Source organism: Somniosus microcephalus, chromosome 3 (genome assembly GCF_052327205.1).
Source record: "Somniosus microcephalus isolate GS21.2 chromosome 3, FLI_Smic_1.0, whole genome shotgun sequence".
NCBI lineage: Eukaryota > Metazoa > Chordata > Chondrichthyes > Squaliformes > Somniosidae > Somniosus > Somniosus microcephalus.
The window spans coordinates 56945549-56962952 of NC_140989.1; the positions used below are offsets into that span (position 1 = coordinate 56945549).

The 17404-nt window shown below is 41.1% G+C and overlaps 1 protein-coding gene across 3 annotated transcripts in view; it reads left to right on the forward strand.

Annotated features, from left to right (window-relative positions):
• The first annotated feature begins 9805 nt into the window (after nt 1-9805).
• rhoq (ras homolog family member Q) overlaps nt 9806-17404 on the forward strand; it is a 29807-nt gene continuing 22208 nt past the window's right edge. Inside the window, exons 1-3 of one of the 3 annotated variants that reach the window (XM_085980551.1) lie at nt 9806-10508; nt 10786-10844; nt 16738-16902. In XM_085980551.1, coding sequence (XP_085836677.1) covers nt 10364-10508; nt 10786-10844; nt 16738-16902 — 369 coding nt within the window. In that variant the 5' untranslated portion in view covers nt 9806-10363. The remainder of the gene's footprint in view (nt 10509-10785; nt 10845-16737; nt 16903-17404) is intronic. The other 2 variants (XM_085980554.1, XM_085980545.1) reach the window with 2 other exon arrangements.

Sequence of the window (17404 nt, forward strand, 5' to 3'; positions counted from 1 at the left end):
CAGGCAAGTGGAGAGTATTCCATCACACTCCTGACTTGTGCCTTGTAGATGGTGGAAAGGCTTTGGGGAGTCAGGAGGTGAGACACTCGCCGCAGAATTCCCAGCCTCTGGCCTGCTCTTGTAGCCACAGTATTTATATGGCTGGTCCAGTTCAGTTTCTGATCAATGGTAACCCCCAGGATGTTGATAGTGGGGAATTCAGTGATGGTAATGCCATTGAATGTCAAGGGGAGATGGTTAGAGTCTTGCTTGTTGGAGATGGTCATTGCCTGGTACTTGTGTGGTGCGAATGTTACTTGCCACTTGTCAGCCCAAGTCTGAATGTTGTCCAGGTCTTGCTGCATATGGACACAGACTGCGTCAGTATCTGACGAGTCTCAAATGGTGCTGAACAGTGTGCAATCATCAGCGAACATCCCCACTCCTGACCTTATGATGGAGGGAAGGTCATTGATGAAACAGCTGAAGATGGTTGGGCCTAGGACACTGCCCTGAGGAACGCCTGCAGTGATGTCATGTGATTGAGATGAATGACCTCCAACAACCACAGCCAACTTCCTTTGTGCTAGGTATGATTCCAACCAATGGAGAGTTTTCCCCTTGATTCCCATTGACTTCAGTTTTGCTAGGGCTCCTTGATGCCACACTCGATCAAATGCTGCCTTGATGTCAAGGGCAGTCACTCTCACCTCACCTCTTGAGTTCAGCTCTTTTGTCCATGTTTGGACCAAGGCTGTAATGAGGTCAGGAGCTGAGTGGCCCTGGCGGAACCCAAACTGGGCGTCTCTCAATACGTATCGCCACCTTCAGGGACCTATGCACATTAACTCCCAGGTCCCTCTGTCCCTGCACACTATTTAAAACTGCGCCTCTCCCTGTTCCTTCTGCCAAAATGCATCACCTCATGCCACTTGTCTGCCCATTCTGCTAGCCTTTCTATGTCCTGTTGCAGTCGATTGGTATCATCCTCACTGTTTGCCTTGGACACAGATCCCTGAAGGGAGCAGGACAGGTAGATAAGGTGGTTATGAAGGCATACGGGATACTTTCCTTTATTAGCCGAGGCATAGAATATAAGAGCAGGGAGGTTAAGCTTGAACTGTATAAAACATTAGTTAGGCCACAGCTAGAGTACTGCTTGCAGTTCTGGTCACCACATTACAGGAAAGATGTGATTGCACTAGAGAGGGTACAGAGGAAATTTACGAGGATGTTGCCAGGACTGGAGAATTTTAGCTATGAGGAAAGATTAGATAGGCTGGGGTTGTTTTCTTTGGAACAGAGGAGGCTGAGGGGAGACTTGATTGAGGTGTATAAAATTATGAGGGGCCTAGATCGAGTGGATAGGAAGAACCTATTTCCCTCAGCAGAAAGGTCAATAACCAGGGGGCATAGATTTAAAGTAATTGGTAGAAGGATTAGGGTGGAGTTGAGGAGAATGTTTTTTACCCAGAGGGTGGTGGGTGTCTGGAACGCACTGCCTGAAAGGGTGGTAGAGGCAGAGACACTCATCACATTTAAAAAGTACTTGGATATGCACTTGAAGTGCCATAACCTACAGGGCTCCGGACCAAGAGCTGGAAAGTGAGATGAGGCTGGATAACTCTTTTACCGCTGGCATAGAGAAGATGAGCCGAATGGCCTCCTGTGCCGTAAATTCCTATGATTCTACAGCTTGTTAGGTGCAGTAACACCTTGAGGAGGAGACTTTCATTGGTCTAGGTTAGATTTAAACTCAGGCTTGAGAGGCAATAGGTTAGAGTCAAATTCAATGTGCCATCCAATTCATCTCCCTGTTTTTGGCTATATTTTTCCAAGCAACAGGAAAGCTGTGCTCCTCTGGATGAGGGATTTTATTAAGTAAACAATTTTTTTATAAACTGAAGAAAGTTGTTACACTGTATTTTGCAACTTTTTTCATTTAAAGACACAACGTTGAGAAGGATTAGTTCCTATTTGTTTATCCCAATCTGTATAGCCTTAATCCCACCTAAAAACTTTTAAGTAAATATTTTAAACCACTTCACTTCAGTAGCAGTCTCTCATCCCCCAAATATAGAAATAGCATTGTGATGTGATGGCATAGCACTATGCGTTGGAATTCTAGCACACCGAGCAATGGAGTAGTAGGGCAGAGCTGTGTGTCTGTGATCTTCCACATAATTAGTTGTTGCTCTTAGCTGTATACCACAAGGAGGCATGGATGTTGCCACCTCTTATGAAATACAAAATTAAACAAGGGGAGAGTTTGTTTAGGTGGCAGAGTTTAGACATAGAGCTAATTTTTAATAGACCATATTTTCTTTTCAATTCTCTCCCTCTGCATTACTCTTTTCTATTAAATAATGAACAGCCCATGCCAGCCTACAGCAGCATTTGGACAACACCAAACCTTGAGCTGACCCTTTTCATAAGTGCCTTCTCCAACAAGAATAAATAGATTTGAATTTCTATAGCACTTTTCATCACCTCAAGATGTCACAAAGCACTTTACAGCCAATGAAGTATTTTTGATGTGTAGTCTCTGTTATAATGTAGGAAATGTGGCAGCCAATTAACAGACAGTAAGTTCCCACAACCAGCAATTAAATAAATGACCTGTTTTAGCTGTAGGTTCAGGGATACATGTTAGCCAGGGCACTGGGTCCCTTGCTCTTCTTAGAATAATGCAGTGGAATCTTTTACGTCCACCTGAAAGGGCCGAGGGAGCTTTGGTTTAATGTCATCCAAAAGACAGCACCTCCAACAGTGCAGCACTCCCTCAGTATTGCACTGAGATATCAGCCTAGACTATGTGCTCAAGTCTCTGGAGTGGGACTTGAACCCACTACCTTCTGAATCAGAGGCGAGAGTGCTACCACTGAACTACAGCTGATCCAACCACCTCCCCTTGACCTTCAACAAACCACCATTGCCAAGTCCTCCATGATCAACATCTTAGTACGTAATTATTGACCAAAGGTTTAACTGGACCAGCCATATCAAACCAGCAGCTACAAGAGCAGGGCAGAAGCTGGATAATCTGCAACGAGTGGTCTTCTCTGACCACTCAATGCCTATCCACCATCTACATGGATCAAATCAGGAATGTGATGGAATACTCATCACTTTTCTGGAAGGGTGCTGTTGCAACAACACTCAAGAAGCTCAACACCATACATGACAAAGAAGTCCACTTAATCAGCACTCCTGCCACTGAACGTAATTTCCAACCATATCACTATCAGCACACTCAAGCTGTAGTATGTTCTATCTATAGGATGCACTACAGCAACTTGCCAAGCTTACTTTGACAGTACCTTCGGCCTTATGATCTCTGCCACCAAAAAGGATAAGACTTCATGGGAACATCATCACCTTAAGTTTCCCTCCAAGTCACACACCTTGTACATATACTAGTGTTCATCATCGTTGGGGCGGAGTCCTGGAATTCTCTACCTAACATTATTGTGGGGGCACCATTACCACAAGAACTGTAGTGATTCAAGGAGAAGGCCCACCATTACCATTGCAGAGCAACTAGGGGTGAACAATAAATGTGGCTTTGCCAGCATCGTTCACATCCCAACAACAAAACAACTTAAAAAAAAATCACTTCTTATAAATCGCAGATATTTTATTTTCATGGTCCAATTTAATTTCCTCTTGCCTGGCATTGCCCTGTTGTTTATGATTCTGCCTCCTTCTCTTCTACCCTAGCTATAGCAATTGCTTGTACAACACAAAGCAACTAGTCCCTGATACATACTGCAAAGACGTTTGTGTTTCATTTTTAAAACACAATCCCAATTCTAATCCTTACAATGGGCTTACAATTCCAGTGGTGATCTTCAAAACATTGTGTTGCTAATCTGAACTATCCAGTTTTCACCTTTCTGTTTCTGACCTCCATTCTCCCTGACTGTATATCTCCCCACTCAGTGCAGCCATTGATATAAATAGCAAAATAACAAGAGAAAACGTTGGAAAAACTCAGCAGGCCAGGCAACATCTGTGGAGAGAGAAACAGAGTTAACGTTTCAGGTCGAAACCCTTCTTCAGAACTGAGAAAAGAAAGGCAGGAGACGAGATAGTAATAGGACAGGTAAAGAGACAAAAGATGGCTCTAGATGAAGTGTGAAATGCATTGGCAGAATGAGAGACAGCTGCCGAGTGGGAGAGAAAAAAAGGAAAAGGCACACAAACACGAGAAGGGAAACTGAAAGCAATGAAGATGAACAAGGTTGAAGAGCCAAATGGAGATCCCGTCGAAGAGAAGAGCAGAACTTCTTCAAGGTGGGCATTCCTAGAAGAGGTGTGGCAGTGAACCAAACACTAGTACGATATCAAAATACTGCGGATGCTAGAAATCCGAAATAACAGCAGAAAATGCTGGAAAAACTCAGCAGGCCAGGCAACACCCGTGGAGAGAATAAATAGCGAGACTCACTGATAAAAATTGACAATGGTCACTGATCTGTAGATCTCTGTTGACAGAAAGCCTGAATACCACCCCCAATCCTCATCACCAGCTCCTGGGTCTTTAATGTTTGCTGCAGTGCTATAGAGTCAAGTGCCTAGAAATTGAACCTTTAACACCAGCCGTTAAGGCCGGTTTTGAAGAAAAACGGTGGCGCCTTGCTTCTGGCCACTTCTGGTGCGGAATGCAATGGCCGCCATATTGGCCAGGCCAGCAGCGCTGCCGTTGCCTGCGCTCGCCTCAAATATTTTAATGATGATCAAGAGTGTAACGTCAATCGGCATTCAGCGCTGAATTGATGCACGCTGAACGATATTGGATGTCGCCGTTCCTTTTACTGCCCTCTCCAAAACACGCCCATGCGTGCAGCCATTGCCAACGCGTAGACCCGGGAGAAAGTCTTCAATAACTATGCAGGTTATGTCCAGTCCAGTGAGATACTGCAGAAACGCATCAGCAGATTGAATGCCTGTTCTATACATGTTACATGCCAGCACTCAACCAGAGCAGGTCAGTGAGTTCTGGCACGTGATGTGTACAAAACAGCATATGGTTACAAATAATTTGAGGGACTTGTACTGCATCTAAAGGCCTGATCCATTACTGTCGGTCAGTTGTGTAATGCATGACGTACATTTGTACACCAAAACCTTACCAATAAGCATTTGCAGTTGTGTCAGTAAACTGGAAACAAAATGATACTTGGGCTTTGTAAATGTTTACTGTTTTTGTTACAAATGTCCATATTGAATATGCATCCTGTTCCTCTGAAGTAACAGATATGTGTTTATTACATTTTCAATTAAACGAGACCTAATGACTTTTTCCTGTTTCTGAAGGAATTTGTACATCTGCATTTACTTGTATCGATATTCAGGTGTTCAGGGTACCCAGTAAACTTCACATCTCTTGGTTTATTCAGGGAGGAATCATGGATTACTTATGCCAGCACTGACATCCAGTATTGCAAACAAATCTCCCAATTCCAGTACACCACTGCCCTTTCAAAATGTTTATCCAGGTGCCTTCTGGAGTGAAAAACCTCCCCGTAATAACAAAGCTTATTCACTATGTAAGTGTATTAAAAGAATAGGTTGCTCTTATTTGTATTCTAGGGAGTAGAATTGGAAATATTGGTTGCATATGACAGATTAGTGTATTTTTAGGCTTTGATTTATCCTGCATGCCCTCTCTGTCAAAATACAAGAAATATAACCAGAAACATTGCACTTCATTTTAATAAATTGTGATTTCCTGATAATGCTGCACAGGTAGATTAGACCCGACCTTTGGCCCCCTGCTGATCTTACTGCCTGAAAGAGCGCGTATTTTTTTATTCGTTCTGGGATGTGGGCTTTGCTGGCAAGGCCAGCATTTATTTTCCATCCCTACTTGCCCTTGAGAAGGTGGTGATGAGCCGTCGCCTTGAACCGCTGCAGTCCATGTGGTGATGGTACTCCTACAGTGTTGTTAGGGAGGGAGTTCCAGGATTTTGACCCAGCGACGATGAAGGAACAACGATATATTTCCAAGTCAGAATGGTGTGTAACTTGGAGGGAACTTGCCCGTGATGGTGTTCCCATGCGCCTGCTGCCCTTGTCCTCTAGGTGGTAGAGGTCGCGGGTTTTGGAGGTGCTGTTGAAGAAACCTTGGCGAGTTGCTGCTGTGCATCTTGTAGATGGTACACACTGTATGCGCCGGTGGTGGAAGGGAGTGAATGTTTAAGGTGGTGGATGGGGTGCCAATCAAGTGGGCTTCTTTGTCCTGAGTGGTGTCGAGCATCTTGAGTGTTGTTGGAGTTGAGCTCACCCAGGCAAGTGGAGAGTATTCCATCACACTCCTGACTTGTGCCTCGTAGATGGTGGAAAAGCTTTGGGGGGTCAGGAGGTGACCCAGCCTCTGACCTGCTCTTGTTGCCACAGTATTTATGTGGCTGGTCCAGTTAAGATTCTGGTCAATGGTGACCCCCAGGATGTTGATGGTGGGGGATTCGGTGATGGTATTGCCGTTAAATGTCAAGGGGAGGTGGTTAGACTTTTGCTTGTTGGAGATAGTCATTACCTGGCACTTGTGCGGCGCAAATGTTACATGCCACTTATCAGCCCAAGCCTGAATGTCGTCCAGGTCTTGCTGCATGTGGGCATGGACTGCTTCATTTTATGAGGAGTTGCAAATAAGAACATAAGAACATAAGAAATAGGAGCAGGAGTAGGCCAATCGGCCCCTCGAGCCTGCTCCGCCATTCAATAAGATCATGGCTGATCTGATCCTAACCGCCAATCTACTATCACAGAACCATCTCCTGAATCTAACAGAATTAGACACACGAAATAGGAGCAGGATCAGGCTACACGGCCCCTGGGCCCGCTCCGCTACCCACAGGGCCATGTCCGATCAGAACCTAGACTCATGTCCAAATTCCTGCCCGCTCCCCGTAACCCTTAATTCCCTTTACTTCTAGGAAACTGTCTATTTCTGTTTTAAATTTATGTAATGATGTAGCTTCTACAGCTTTTTGGGGCAGCATATTCCATGGACCTACCACCCTCTGAGTGAAGTAGTTCCTCCTCATCTCAGTTTTGAAAGAGCAGCCCCTTATTCTAAGACTATGCCCCCTAGTTCTAGTTTCACCCATCATCGGGAACATCCTCCCCGCATCCACCCGATCCAACCCCTTCACAATCTTATATGTTTCAATAAGATCGCCTCTCATTCTTCTGAACTCCAATGAGTAGAGTCCCAATCTACTCAACCTCTCCTCATATGTCCATCCCCTCATCCCTGGGATTAACCGAGTGAACCTTCTTTGTACTGACTCGAGAGCAAGTATGTCTTTTCTTAAGTATGGACACAAAACTATATGCAGTATTCCAGGTGCGGTCTCACCAATACCTTGTACAACTGAAGCAATACCTCCCTATTTTTATATTCTATCCCCCTAGCAATGAAAGCCAACATTCCATTGGCCTTCTTAATCACTTGCTGCACCTGCATACTAACCTTTTGAGTTTCGTGCACCAGGACCCCCAGATCCCTTTGTACTTCAGTACTTTCCAGTTTCTTGCCATTAAGATAATAACTTGCTCTATGATTTTTCCTGCCAAAGTGCATAACCTCACACTTTCCAGTATTGTATTCCATCTGCCAAATCTCTGCCCACTTACTTAGCCTGTCTATGTCCCTTGCAGGTTTTTTATGTCCTCCTCACTCACTACTTTCCCTCCCATCTTAGTATCATCTGCAAACTTTGATATGTTACACTCGGTCCCCTCCTCCAAATCATTAATATAGATTGTAAAGAGTTGGGGACCCAGCACTGACCCCTGCAGAACACCACTAGTTACTGATTGCCAGTCTGAGAATGAACCATTTATCCCAACTCTCTGCCTTCTGTTAGATAGCCAATCCTCTATCCATGCCAGAATATTACCCCCAATCCCGTGATTTTTTATCTTAAGCAATAATCTTTTGTGTGGCACCTTGTCAAATGCCTTTTGGAAGTCTAAATACACTACGTCCACTGGTTCCCCTTTATCCACCCTATATGTTACTTCCTCAAAGAACTCCAGCAAATTTGTCAAACATGACTTCCCCTTCATAAAACCATGCTGACTTTGTCCTATTAAATTATGATTATCCAAATGTCCTGTTACTGTCTCCTTAATAATGGACTCCAAAATTTTACCTACCACAGATGTTGGGCTAACCGGCCTATAGTTTCCAGCCTTCTGTCTACTGCCCTTTTTAAATAAGGGTGTTACATTAGCAGTTTTCCAGTCTGCCGGGACCTTTGCTGAGTCCAGGGAGTTTTGGAAAATTATTACCAATGCATCCACAATCCCTACCGCCACTTCCCTCAAGACCCTAGGATGTAAGCCATCAGGTCCAGGTGATTTATCCGCCTTGAGTCCCATTATTTTACCGAGTACCACTTCCTTAGTAATGGAACTGAACTCTGTGCACTGTGTATAAAAACAGGGAAGTCTTGCTGCAGTTATACAGGGTATTAGTGAGGCCACACCTGGAATACTGCGTGCAGTTTTGGTTTCCATATTTAAGAAAAGATATACTTGCTCTCGAGGCGGTTCAGAGAAGGTTCACTCAGTTGATTCTGGAGATGAGGGGGTTGACGTATGAGGAAAGGTTGAGTAGGTTGGGACTCTACTCATTGGAGTTCAGAAGAATGAGAGGCGATCTTATCGAAACATATAAGATTGTGAGGGGGCTTGATTAGGTGGATGCGGGGAGGATGTTTCCACTGATGGGTGAGACTAGAACTAGGGGGCATAATCTAAGAATAAGGGGCTGCCCTTTCAAAACTGAGATGAGGAGAAACTTCTTCACTCAGAGGGTAGTAAATCTATGGAATTTGCTACTTCAGAGAGCTGTGGAAGCTGCAACATTAAATAAATTTAAAATGGAGATAGACAGTTTCCTAGCAGATAAGGGAATTAGGGGTTACGGGGAGAGGGCAGGGAAGTGGACGTGAGTCTAGATTCGGATCAGCCATGATCCTATTGAATGGCGGAGCAGGCCCGAGGGGCCGTATGGCCTACTCCTGCTCCTACTTCTTATGTTCTTATAACCATCAGCGAACATCCCAACATCTGACCTTATGATGGAGGGAAGGTAATTGATGAAGCAGGTGAAGATGGTTAGGCCTAGGACACTGCCCTGAGGAACTCCTGCAGCAATATCCTGGGGCTGAGATGATTGAACTCCAACCACCACAACCATCTTCCTTTGTGCTAAGTATGACTCCAGCCAGTGGAGTTTTCTTCCTGGTTCCCATTGACTTGTTTTACTAGGGCTCCAATTTGGTTCCAACCTGAAGGAATGATCACAAAGTGGAGGCCGACAAAGTGATGGGAAAATTGGAAGAAGATGCATTCCCCAGACTGCTCCCACGCCTTCATGCCTTCCAATTTTAGGGTGACTTTAGAATCACAGAGTCATAGGACGGCAAAGGAAGAGGATTCCCACTTGAATGACGAATAATGCAGGACTGTACTAAACGGCTTAAAAAAGGTGGTATCTCCCTCTGAAAAAGAATCTATCACTGCTGCGACGTTACGTTAACAGTAATATGATCAGTTAGCAACAATAGAATAGGCAATTATGCTAAATACAATTATATCGCTGAAAGAGCATTTTTGTTTTAGGAAGGGGATCTTGCAAATTGTATTCTGGCTTTTTTTTAACAGAGTGGCTGTGACTCCGTTTTAAATCTCAGCGCTGCTCTGAATAGATGAGGTCACTTTATTGTCACATGATATCTGCGGCGGTGATACAATGACTCTCTGGATTTGTGCTATGGGAAGCACACGCCTTGGCGCTCTGCTCACTGGCGAAACGGCGGCTGGCCGGCACTAGTGACTGGTGGAGCGGGCTGTCAATCGGCCGGCGTCCCCCCCTCCACCAACACCTCCTCCTCCTCCTCCTTGTCCAGGCTAAGTTCGGCTGCTTGTACAATGCAGCCTGAGTGTAGTCAGTGGACGGTGGGAAGAGAAAGAGAAAGAGAGAGAGAGAGAGGAGAAGAAAGAGGGACAAATACATAAAAAGTACTGGAGCATGGAGTTTTAAATATTGACATTCAGATCGTTGCTGTTGCTGCTGCTGGAAGGAAATCCAGATGTGTCAAACTCTCCTGTTTTAGAGCGCGGGCAGCAAAGCTCCCTATTTGTTGTCAAGACCGCTTGTCCTCTTGTCACAGTCAGATTAAGGCGAGGGGAAGGGGAAAGTCGCTGCTAGTTTTCCTTTTATCAAACATTTTAAGGTCTTTTTGTAACTGGGGAGGGAATGCAGTTGTTTGAGAACCACAGGACGGGTTGAACATGTGGAAAATGGCACCTTTGGCATGTCCCGGTGGAAAGGTGATCCTGAAGCAATGAAGCTGCCCGCACCATGGCCAATGGAACGGGTGCGAGGAGTATGTTAAAGTGCGTGGTGATCGGGGACGGAGCGGTGGGCAAAACTTGTTTGCTGATGAGCTACGCCAACGACGCTTTTCCAGAGGAATATGTGCCAACTGTGTTCGACCATTATGCGGGTAATATTTTATACAGAAATAAGTATATTGTCGTTTGATTTTTGTTTGTTTGTTTGGAGAAGTTTTAATTTTATCTTCAAATTCATTCCAGCTCATAAAGCTGAACGCGAACTTTTGGGAAAGTTTCAGTAAAGTTTCACTGTCTGATTCTAGTCTTTTTTCAACCAGCCTTTTTGATGCATGTTCCATACGCTATTAATTAAAAACATTTGCTACATTATTCTGTAAGTTACTGTAGTAACTAGTAAAATGTACATTCTTTTTCCTGTTTGGACAGTCACTGTCACGGTGGGAGGTAAACAATATCTCCTTGGACTTTATGATACTGCAGGACAGGTGAGTTGAGTTTTTAATTTTTTTTACATCTTTCAAGAAAAGGGAACTTGTTTGAATTTTTCTTGTGCATGCTGTGGGATGTATTATGTATTTTAGTGTGGGGAAGTTTAGCAGTCTCTGTAATAACTGTCTCATGACTGAATTTGACACATGATTTGTTTCCTTAGTCCTGAGTGAAAATGTCTCTCTATTTTCTTTGGACTGAATTCCCTGGGGAGAGGGTTTATGTAAGTTGTAATCATATCGATGATATAAACAGTCAATGGCCCCAAAATTGCTGGAAAAATAACGGCAAGTTTACGGCGCTCGCTGTTACTAGTGCATAAAACCTCCCCCAGCAATTTGTGGCGAGGAAGAGACACGCTGTGAGTTGCGAATCACTGTTAGCTGCTGCAAAAACTGGAGCTGGCCGTTAACCTCCCCGTGCATTTCAAGAAATTGCTGGATTTGTGCCATAAATATGAATTAAACTCACCGCAGAAAGTTATGGCTGGTATTTCACGACGTAAGGACTCTTTTTAATGATGAGATTTGTGTTCCTGCAATGCCACTCAATCTCAGAGACCCAGAAAGGGAACAATTGAAACTGTAGTTCTCACTCCTGCAGGTATTAAATTGTTGCTGGGTTTTACATTTTTTTTAATGTTTTCATTTTTTTTCTTTTCCTTTGTCTCTCTCTCACTCCTAATCCAATCTTCCTTTCTCTATCATTATTTCTCTTTCTGTATCTAATTTGACTTTAATTCACTGCCGCAGATATCATGTGACAATAAAGTGACCTCATCTATGTCCTTTGCTCTGTTTCTTTCTCTATCCTTAAATTTCATTGGTTAAGGAGATAGACTATTGGTCCCGTCGTTCACCAAGGCCCCAGATGCCCCGTTATTAGCTTGCCTTTCCAGCAATTTGTGGTGCAAAAATGTTTTGAGCTGAAGGGCAAGGAAAAAAACCCAAATAAATTGGCACACCCCGCTCCAGCAAATTCTGACCCATTATATTTGAGAGATTTTATGCAGTTCAACTTTTGTACAGTACACACGTCTGCTGCATATATGACAAATAAAATTGAATTGAATTGAATTTTGACAATCAGGGTAGCTATTTTTTTCAAATGGTGTATTATGTGGAGGTTTGCCAGAGATGGGCCAAGAAGCTTGGATATGTGTGGATAATGGGGATACCAGTATGTCCTAAGTCGGGAAGAAATTGGGATTTTCTTTTGTGTGTGTTTTTACTTGTTGATACACACAAAGAAACTTTGATTTATTTTACTGTTAGTGAGCCACACTGTGTTGTGGATATGGATTGTTAACATTTTCCCACTATTGAAGTTATATTAATTAATGTTTTGGGTAGAAAAGTATAGTTTATGTGGGAAAATTTAAACTGTTAACTTCGAAAGCTGCAAAATTAAAAGTGAGTAGAACTGTGCTGACAGATTGCTGGTGATGTAAATATTTAGTCAAATCATTTGACTATGTGAACACTTTTTTATATAATCAAACCATACAACATTTTTTTTATCAAGCGTGTGATATTTTCCCTGGTATTGTGTTAACTTTGAGCTGTAGTTTTCATTTAATATTAGCTGGATATTTTTCCCAATTTTAGGTTTTGTGTATACAGATAATTCAGTCATTTTTTGCACTATGTTTAAATAATCCAATAACTAATGTAAATAACACAAAGTGGGAATTTTGTGCTTTAAAAATGTATTCAAATAATTCAAATTAAGCCACTTTGAACTGAGAAGAATAGACTGTAGTGCTATACTCTGCAACGACTTAACCTTGTAGGAGGCTTGCAAAATCGCAGCTATCTGGTCACCAGCCATCGTAACATTCCAATCAAATAGATATGGAATCAAATGTCTCAGAGGGTGATGCTAAGTTAGGTTGTTAAACTGCTCAAGAAACCAGCTATATATTTTTATTATTTTAGTTAAACTTTTGATTACAGTCAATTTCAATAGGCACAACTCTAGATAATTCTAATAAATGCAAGGCTTTTTCAAATTAAAGCACTTTATTTTACAGCTGAAAAGGCTGTCTATTTTGCATCATTGTAGGCACTTTCTGTTATGCTCAGTTAAGTACTTCCTTGAGTGACCAGAAGTACCTGATTAATGTTGTTATAAAGAAATGTTTTAAAAAAATATTACAAATTAAATTTGAGGGTATAATACTTAAATTTGTGAGCTTGAGATCTTGGTTATGCTACGCTAGACCCATCATGTTTTGGTCTTCATTTGTGATGCATGGATTTATGTTGGTTGTAATAGTAACTATGGTCTGTGTACATACTCAGAAACTAAAGGTTGTGTATGAGAGTCCCGTTTGTTACTTTCTTATCCCTTGCCATCATTACTGAAGCAAGACTGGGCCCACTGATAATGTAATTGCTTTGCTTGCATGCTGAAGTTTAAATTGTTTGGGAACGACCTGCATTTAAAAATAATATATTTTTAAGAGGCAGGAAAGGGAATACCAGAGCAATCTAATAAAATTGGAGTCTGATCAGCCAACTCAAATTGTGATCGTGATAAACTCATTTTCAGCTGTCATCTTGGTTATCATTAAAAATAAGCATTTTTAATAAGGATGTCCAGTCCTCCACCTGTGAGTAACCTGATTTTAAAATCACTGAAAATTACTTAAATGGTTCAGCATAGCTTTTTTTAAAATAATTTCATTGGTGTACCCTTTGTTAGTAAATTAAATATTTTTGTTTTGAAAAAACTTGTAAAACGTGCCTGTGCGTCTAAATGAGCGCAATTTGAAGTGCTTTCCCTAACCAGCGAAACTGGCAGAATCTCACAATTGTGACCTGGGGGTGTAGCTACTTTTATGGGCGGGGCCTGATCCGGGCAAATTGAATCTTGAATAAGCATAAAAGATTGCGGAAAATATGAACACAAGTGGTTTTGGGCATAACTCACATGCATTTAAAATTCCCCGATCTCTCTTGGGCTGGTTCGGTTGATTCTGTCTGGATCGCGCTGATATCACTCGCGTAAACAAGTCGAAACTGTACCCCCTAATGTTTAAAAATTGTTTTAAGTTGTAGCAGAGAAAATTGGAAGTGTTGCAACAAGCATTCATTGCAAGAGAACGTTTCCTGCTGAAACTGGATTCTGATCCATTAACATCTGCAGAAAGCATGGTCTCAGCTAGTATGGGTCTGGGTAATAAAGTTGTAGAAGGGGGGTCACAGTGCTTTCTTTTTTTATTTTTAAATAGTAGTATCCATACTCTAGAGTTACTACCTGAAAAAATGAAACTCTTGGGAACTTTCCTGTGTTTTGTCTCAAAGAAGCTGCATTTAAAGTACTATCGAGAGTAGAATCTTTATATACCTATTAACTTCAAAAGTGATTTAGCTTGAAAATTATACTTCTCTTGGGTTTGAGGACAAAAAAAACCTTCCCATTCGCACTTGCGTTTTTTGTAAAATACTTTTTAAACCCCGCTTCACTTGAGTTTTTCTTTTCCTCGCCATCTATGAATTGACATTTTGATATTTGTAGGAATGCAACCACATGCTCCCCATCTATTTTTGTGTCAGGCAGATGGTTTTGATTGACTCACACTGCCGTGATTAAGAGTACGAGCATGAAAGCAACAGATGGTCAATTACTTTACAATTGGTAACCTAACAATTTTAAATTTATATATTCTGGGACAGTTTTTTCCTAAAGCTAAAAAATTATTAAACTGGTAATTTCTATATTAGACTGTGTTTATATATGTTTAACATTTGTTTAATTATGTTTCAGAGCAGTCTTATCCCTATAAAGATAAGGTTTTTTTTTTCACCACTTTCCCAAGTTAAGCCTCTGAGAGGGGTTTTAAATTTATTTCTTTGAATTGTACAGCTTGTGCTCAGCAAGTTTTTAATCTTGAGCTTAGCCTGCAAACTAATTAAATGTACCTTTTTTATTTTTCCTACTTTCACATGAAACTTTTATAGCAATTCCTTGCAAATACAGAACGCTTATTGCCGTTCTGGATGTTTTGAATTATGCAATGTCTAAATTACATATTTAAATACGCTTTAGTACATTCCAGTTGCAATGTTTTCAATTGCTTCTCAAAACTGTTGAAGTTATGAGTTGAGATTCACTTTGCTCAGCAGCTTCCGCTGATGGATACCATTGTGTATAGTGTAAATGAATTGAACAGATGCCCTTTAAGGAAAATTCATATTGATTTGTCCTTCTCCCTCTCCTCCTTTTCCCTTCCCCCTTCAACACTAGTCAGATACAAAAACAGAAAATGTCACATCACACCCATGGTTATTCCTTGACATAAACCCTTCCTCTACTCAGTCATTTCTCCAGTACAAATAATTGATGTTAAGTCTTTATTGGCTAGGACCAAGCTTGATTAATTGGTACATTTTTAACAATATCAGGTTTTGGTTTTAAGTGGAAGAACTTGAGTATTCATGGAATAAAAATTGAAAAATATACAAGTGAGTAACTGCAGTTTTATAACTGACGTCTGATAAAATGAATGGACTGTACAAAGTTTAAATAAAAAAGAACAAAGTGTATTGTATTCACAGTTAAACATAATTGAAAGTATTTTAAAGTGTATTTATTACATATGTTTTTAATATCACTTAATTTTATATCCAAAATGTTTTTGGGCAGGGTAAGAATAAACATTCAAGGATATACTTTAGGGTTGGAGAATAGCATTACTATGGCCTTTGGTTTTGTCTAGCTAAATCCATTCAATAACTAATTGCATAATATTTTCATTATCATCAATGATTTATATTATGCAGCATAACATCAGTTTGTTGTTTTTTGTTATAATCCAGTAACCAACTTGTGAAAAGTGGTTAAATGAATTTAAATTATAGCAGCCTCAATCCCTTACAAAAAAGGTCTGTTTTCATAAATATAATAATGCTAAAAATGTTCCTTTTGGGTTTTGCTCTCATCACATACAAATATTTTCTTTTAAGAGGGGGGGAGGTGTTCTAAACTCCAAATAGTTCTATTCTTGGCTCTAGGACTATGAAACTAGAAAAAGATGGTTGTAGCGGCTGCCCCAAATGGTACAAGTTGTGCCTCTTGAATTGTCTTTCTGTTTCTGTTCTTGTTTCTCTTCTCTACTTGAAGTTATGCATCTCATTTCAGCTGAGCAGGTTGGATTCTAAGAATAGTGCCACTGCATGGAATGACTTTAATAGGAGTTTTGCCTTTGGCTTTTTTGAAGCTCAACCCAAAGGTCCAGTGAAAAACTGCTTTACAGGAGAGGGTTATTGTGCCAGTCTCTGTCAGAGCCTCAATCCTACTGGCATGAAATAGCTCACTGGACAGAACTAATAAAACTTTGTTTAGTCACTATATGTAGTCATTACCTGCTCACCTGTCTGAGAAACAGCTAACATACTATAAGGTCAAATGGTTTGCATTTCAGATCAGAAGTGAGTCTGTACTACAGTAATTTCCATTATTTCATTTATTTAATTAGTACTTTACTCTCTTGTTTCACACTGGTATATGAGTGTGTTTCTGCATTTCTCATTATGGAAAATGGATCTGACTGAAAGGTATGACTAGAAGAATGAATGCAATATGTTTGTAACTTTTTTATTTTTCCTGTAAAATGTTCCACTTCCCTTATTTTGAGGCAAAAATATTTAACTTTAATGAAAGCAAGAAGTGTTAGAAGCACACAGCAGGTCAGTCAGTATCGTAAAGAGAAAGAAAGGGTATTGAGTATTCTGAGGAAGGAGCAGTACCTGAAATATTAACCTATCTTTTTATTTTAAAGATACAGATGGAGATGCTCTGTATTTCCAGCATTTCCTGTTTTTATTTCAGATTTGCAGCATTTGCAGTTTTTTCTTAACATTTACAATTACTTTGCTTTCTTAGGAAGATTATGACCGTCTGAGACCTTTGTCTTATCCTATGACTGATGTCTTCCTGATCTGCTTCTCGGTCGTGAATCCAGCTTCATTTCAGAACGTAAGGGAAGAGTGGGTGCCTGAACTTAAAGAATATGCACCAAATGTTCCATTCCTATTAATTGGAACACAGGTACATCAATTTTGCAACTTAAATAACTTGTCCGGCCAAAATTTGTCCAGTGTGTCTATAGTAAGTAATAGCAAGCTTTGTTATGCACAGATTAATGGTTATTTCCTGTCTACAATTTAGACCTTGGGTTCCCTTCCCCTCAGTTTGTTAGTTAAATGTTGTAATGCCTTTTCTTAACAGCTCTTGACTTCCCAACCAGATGTTTTTGGTTTATTGACTGGGGTAACCTTGAATTCACTTGGCACAAAAGGGATAAGGTTTGTTAGATGTAGTGGGCAGGGCAGTTACTTTAGTCCGTGTTTCCCACGTTTCTTACCTTGCTGAGTTGCCCTGCTACAAGTATGTATTAGTTAAACATGAAGCAGCATTTGTGACAGTTGGCCTACAGCCTGGACTGTTCAACTTTGTTAGATCAAAGAGATTTTGGGGAGGGAATGGAAGATTAGAAACGGGTGACGCTCAGCTTGTACTCTTACAGTGGAACTCTTGAGCATTATTACTG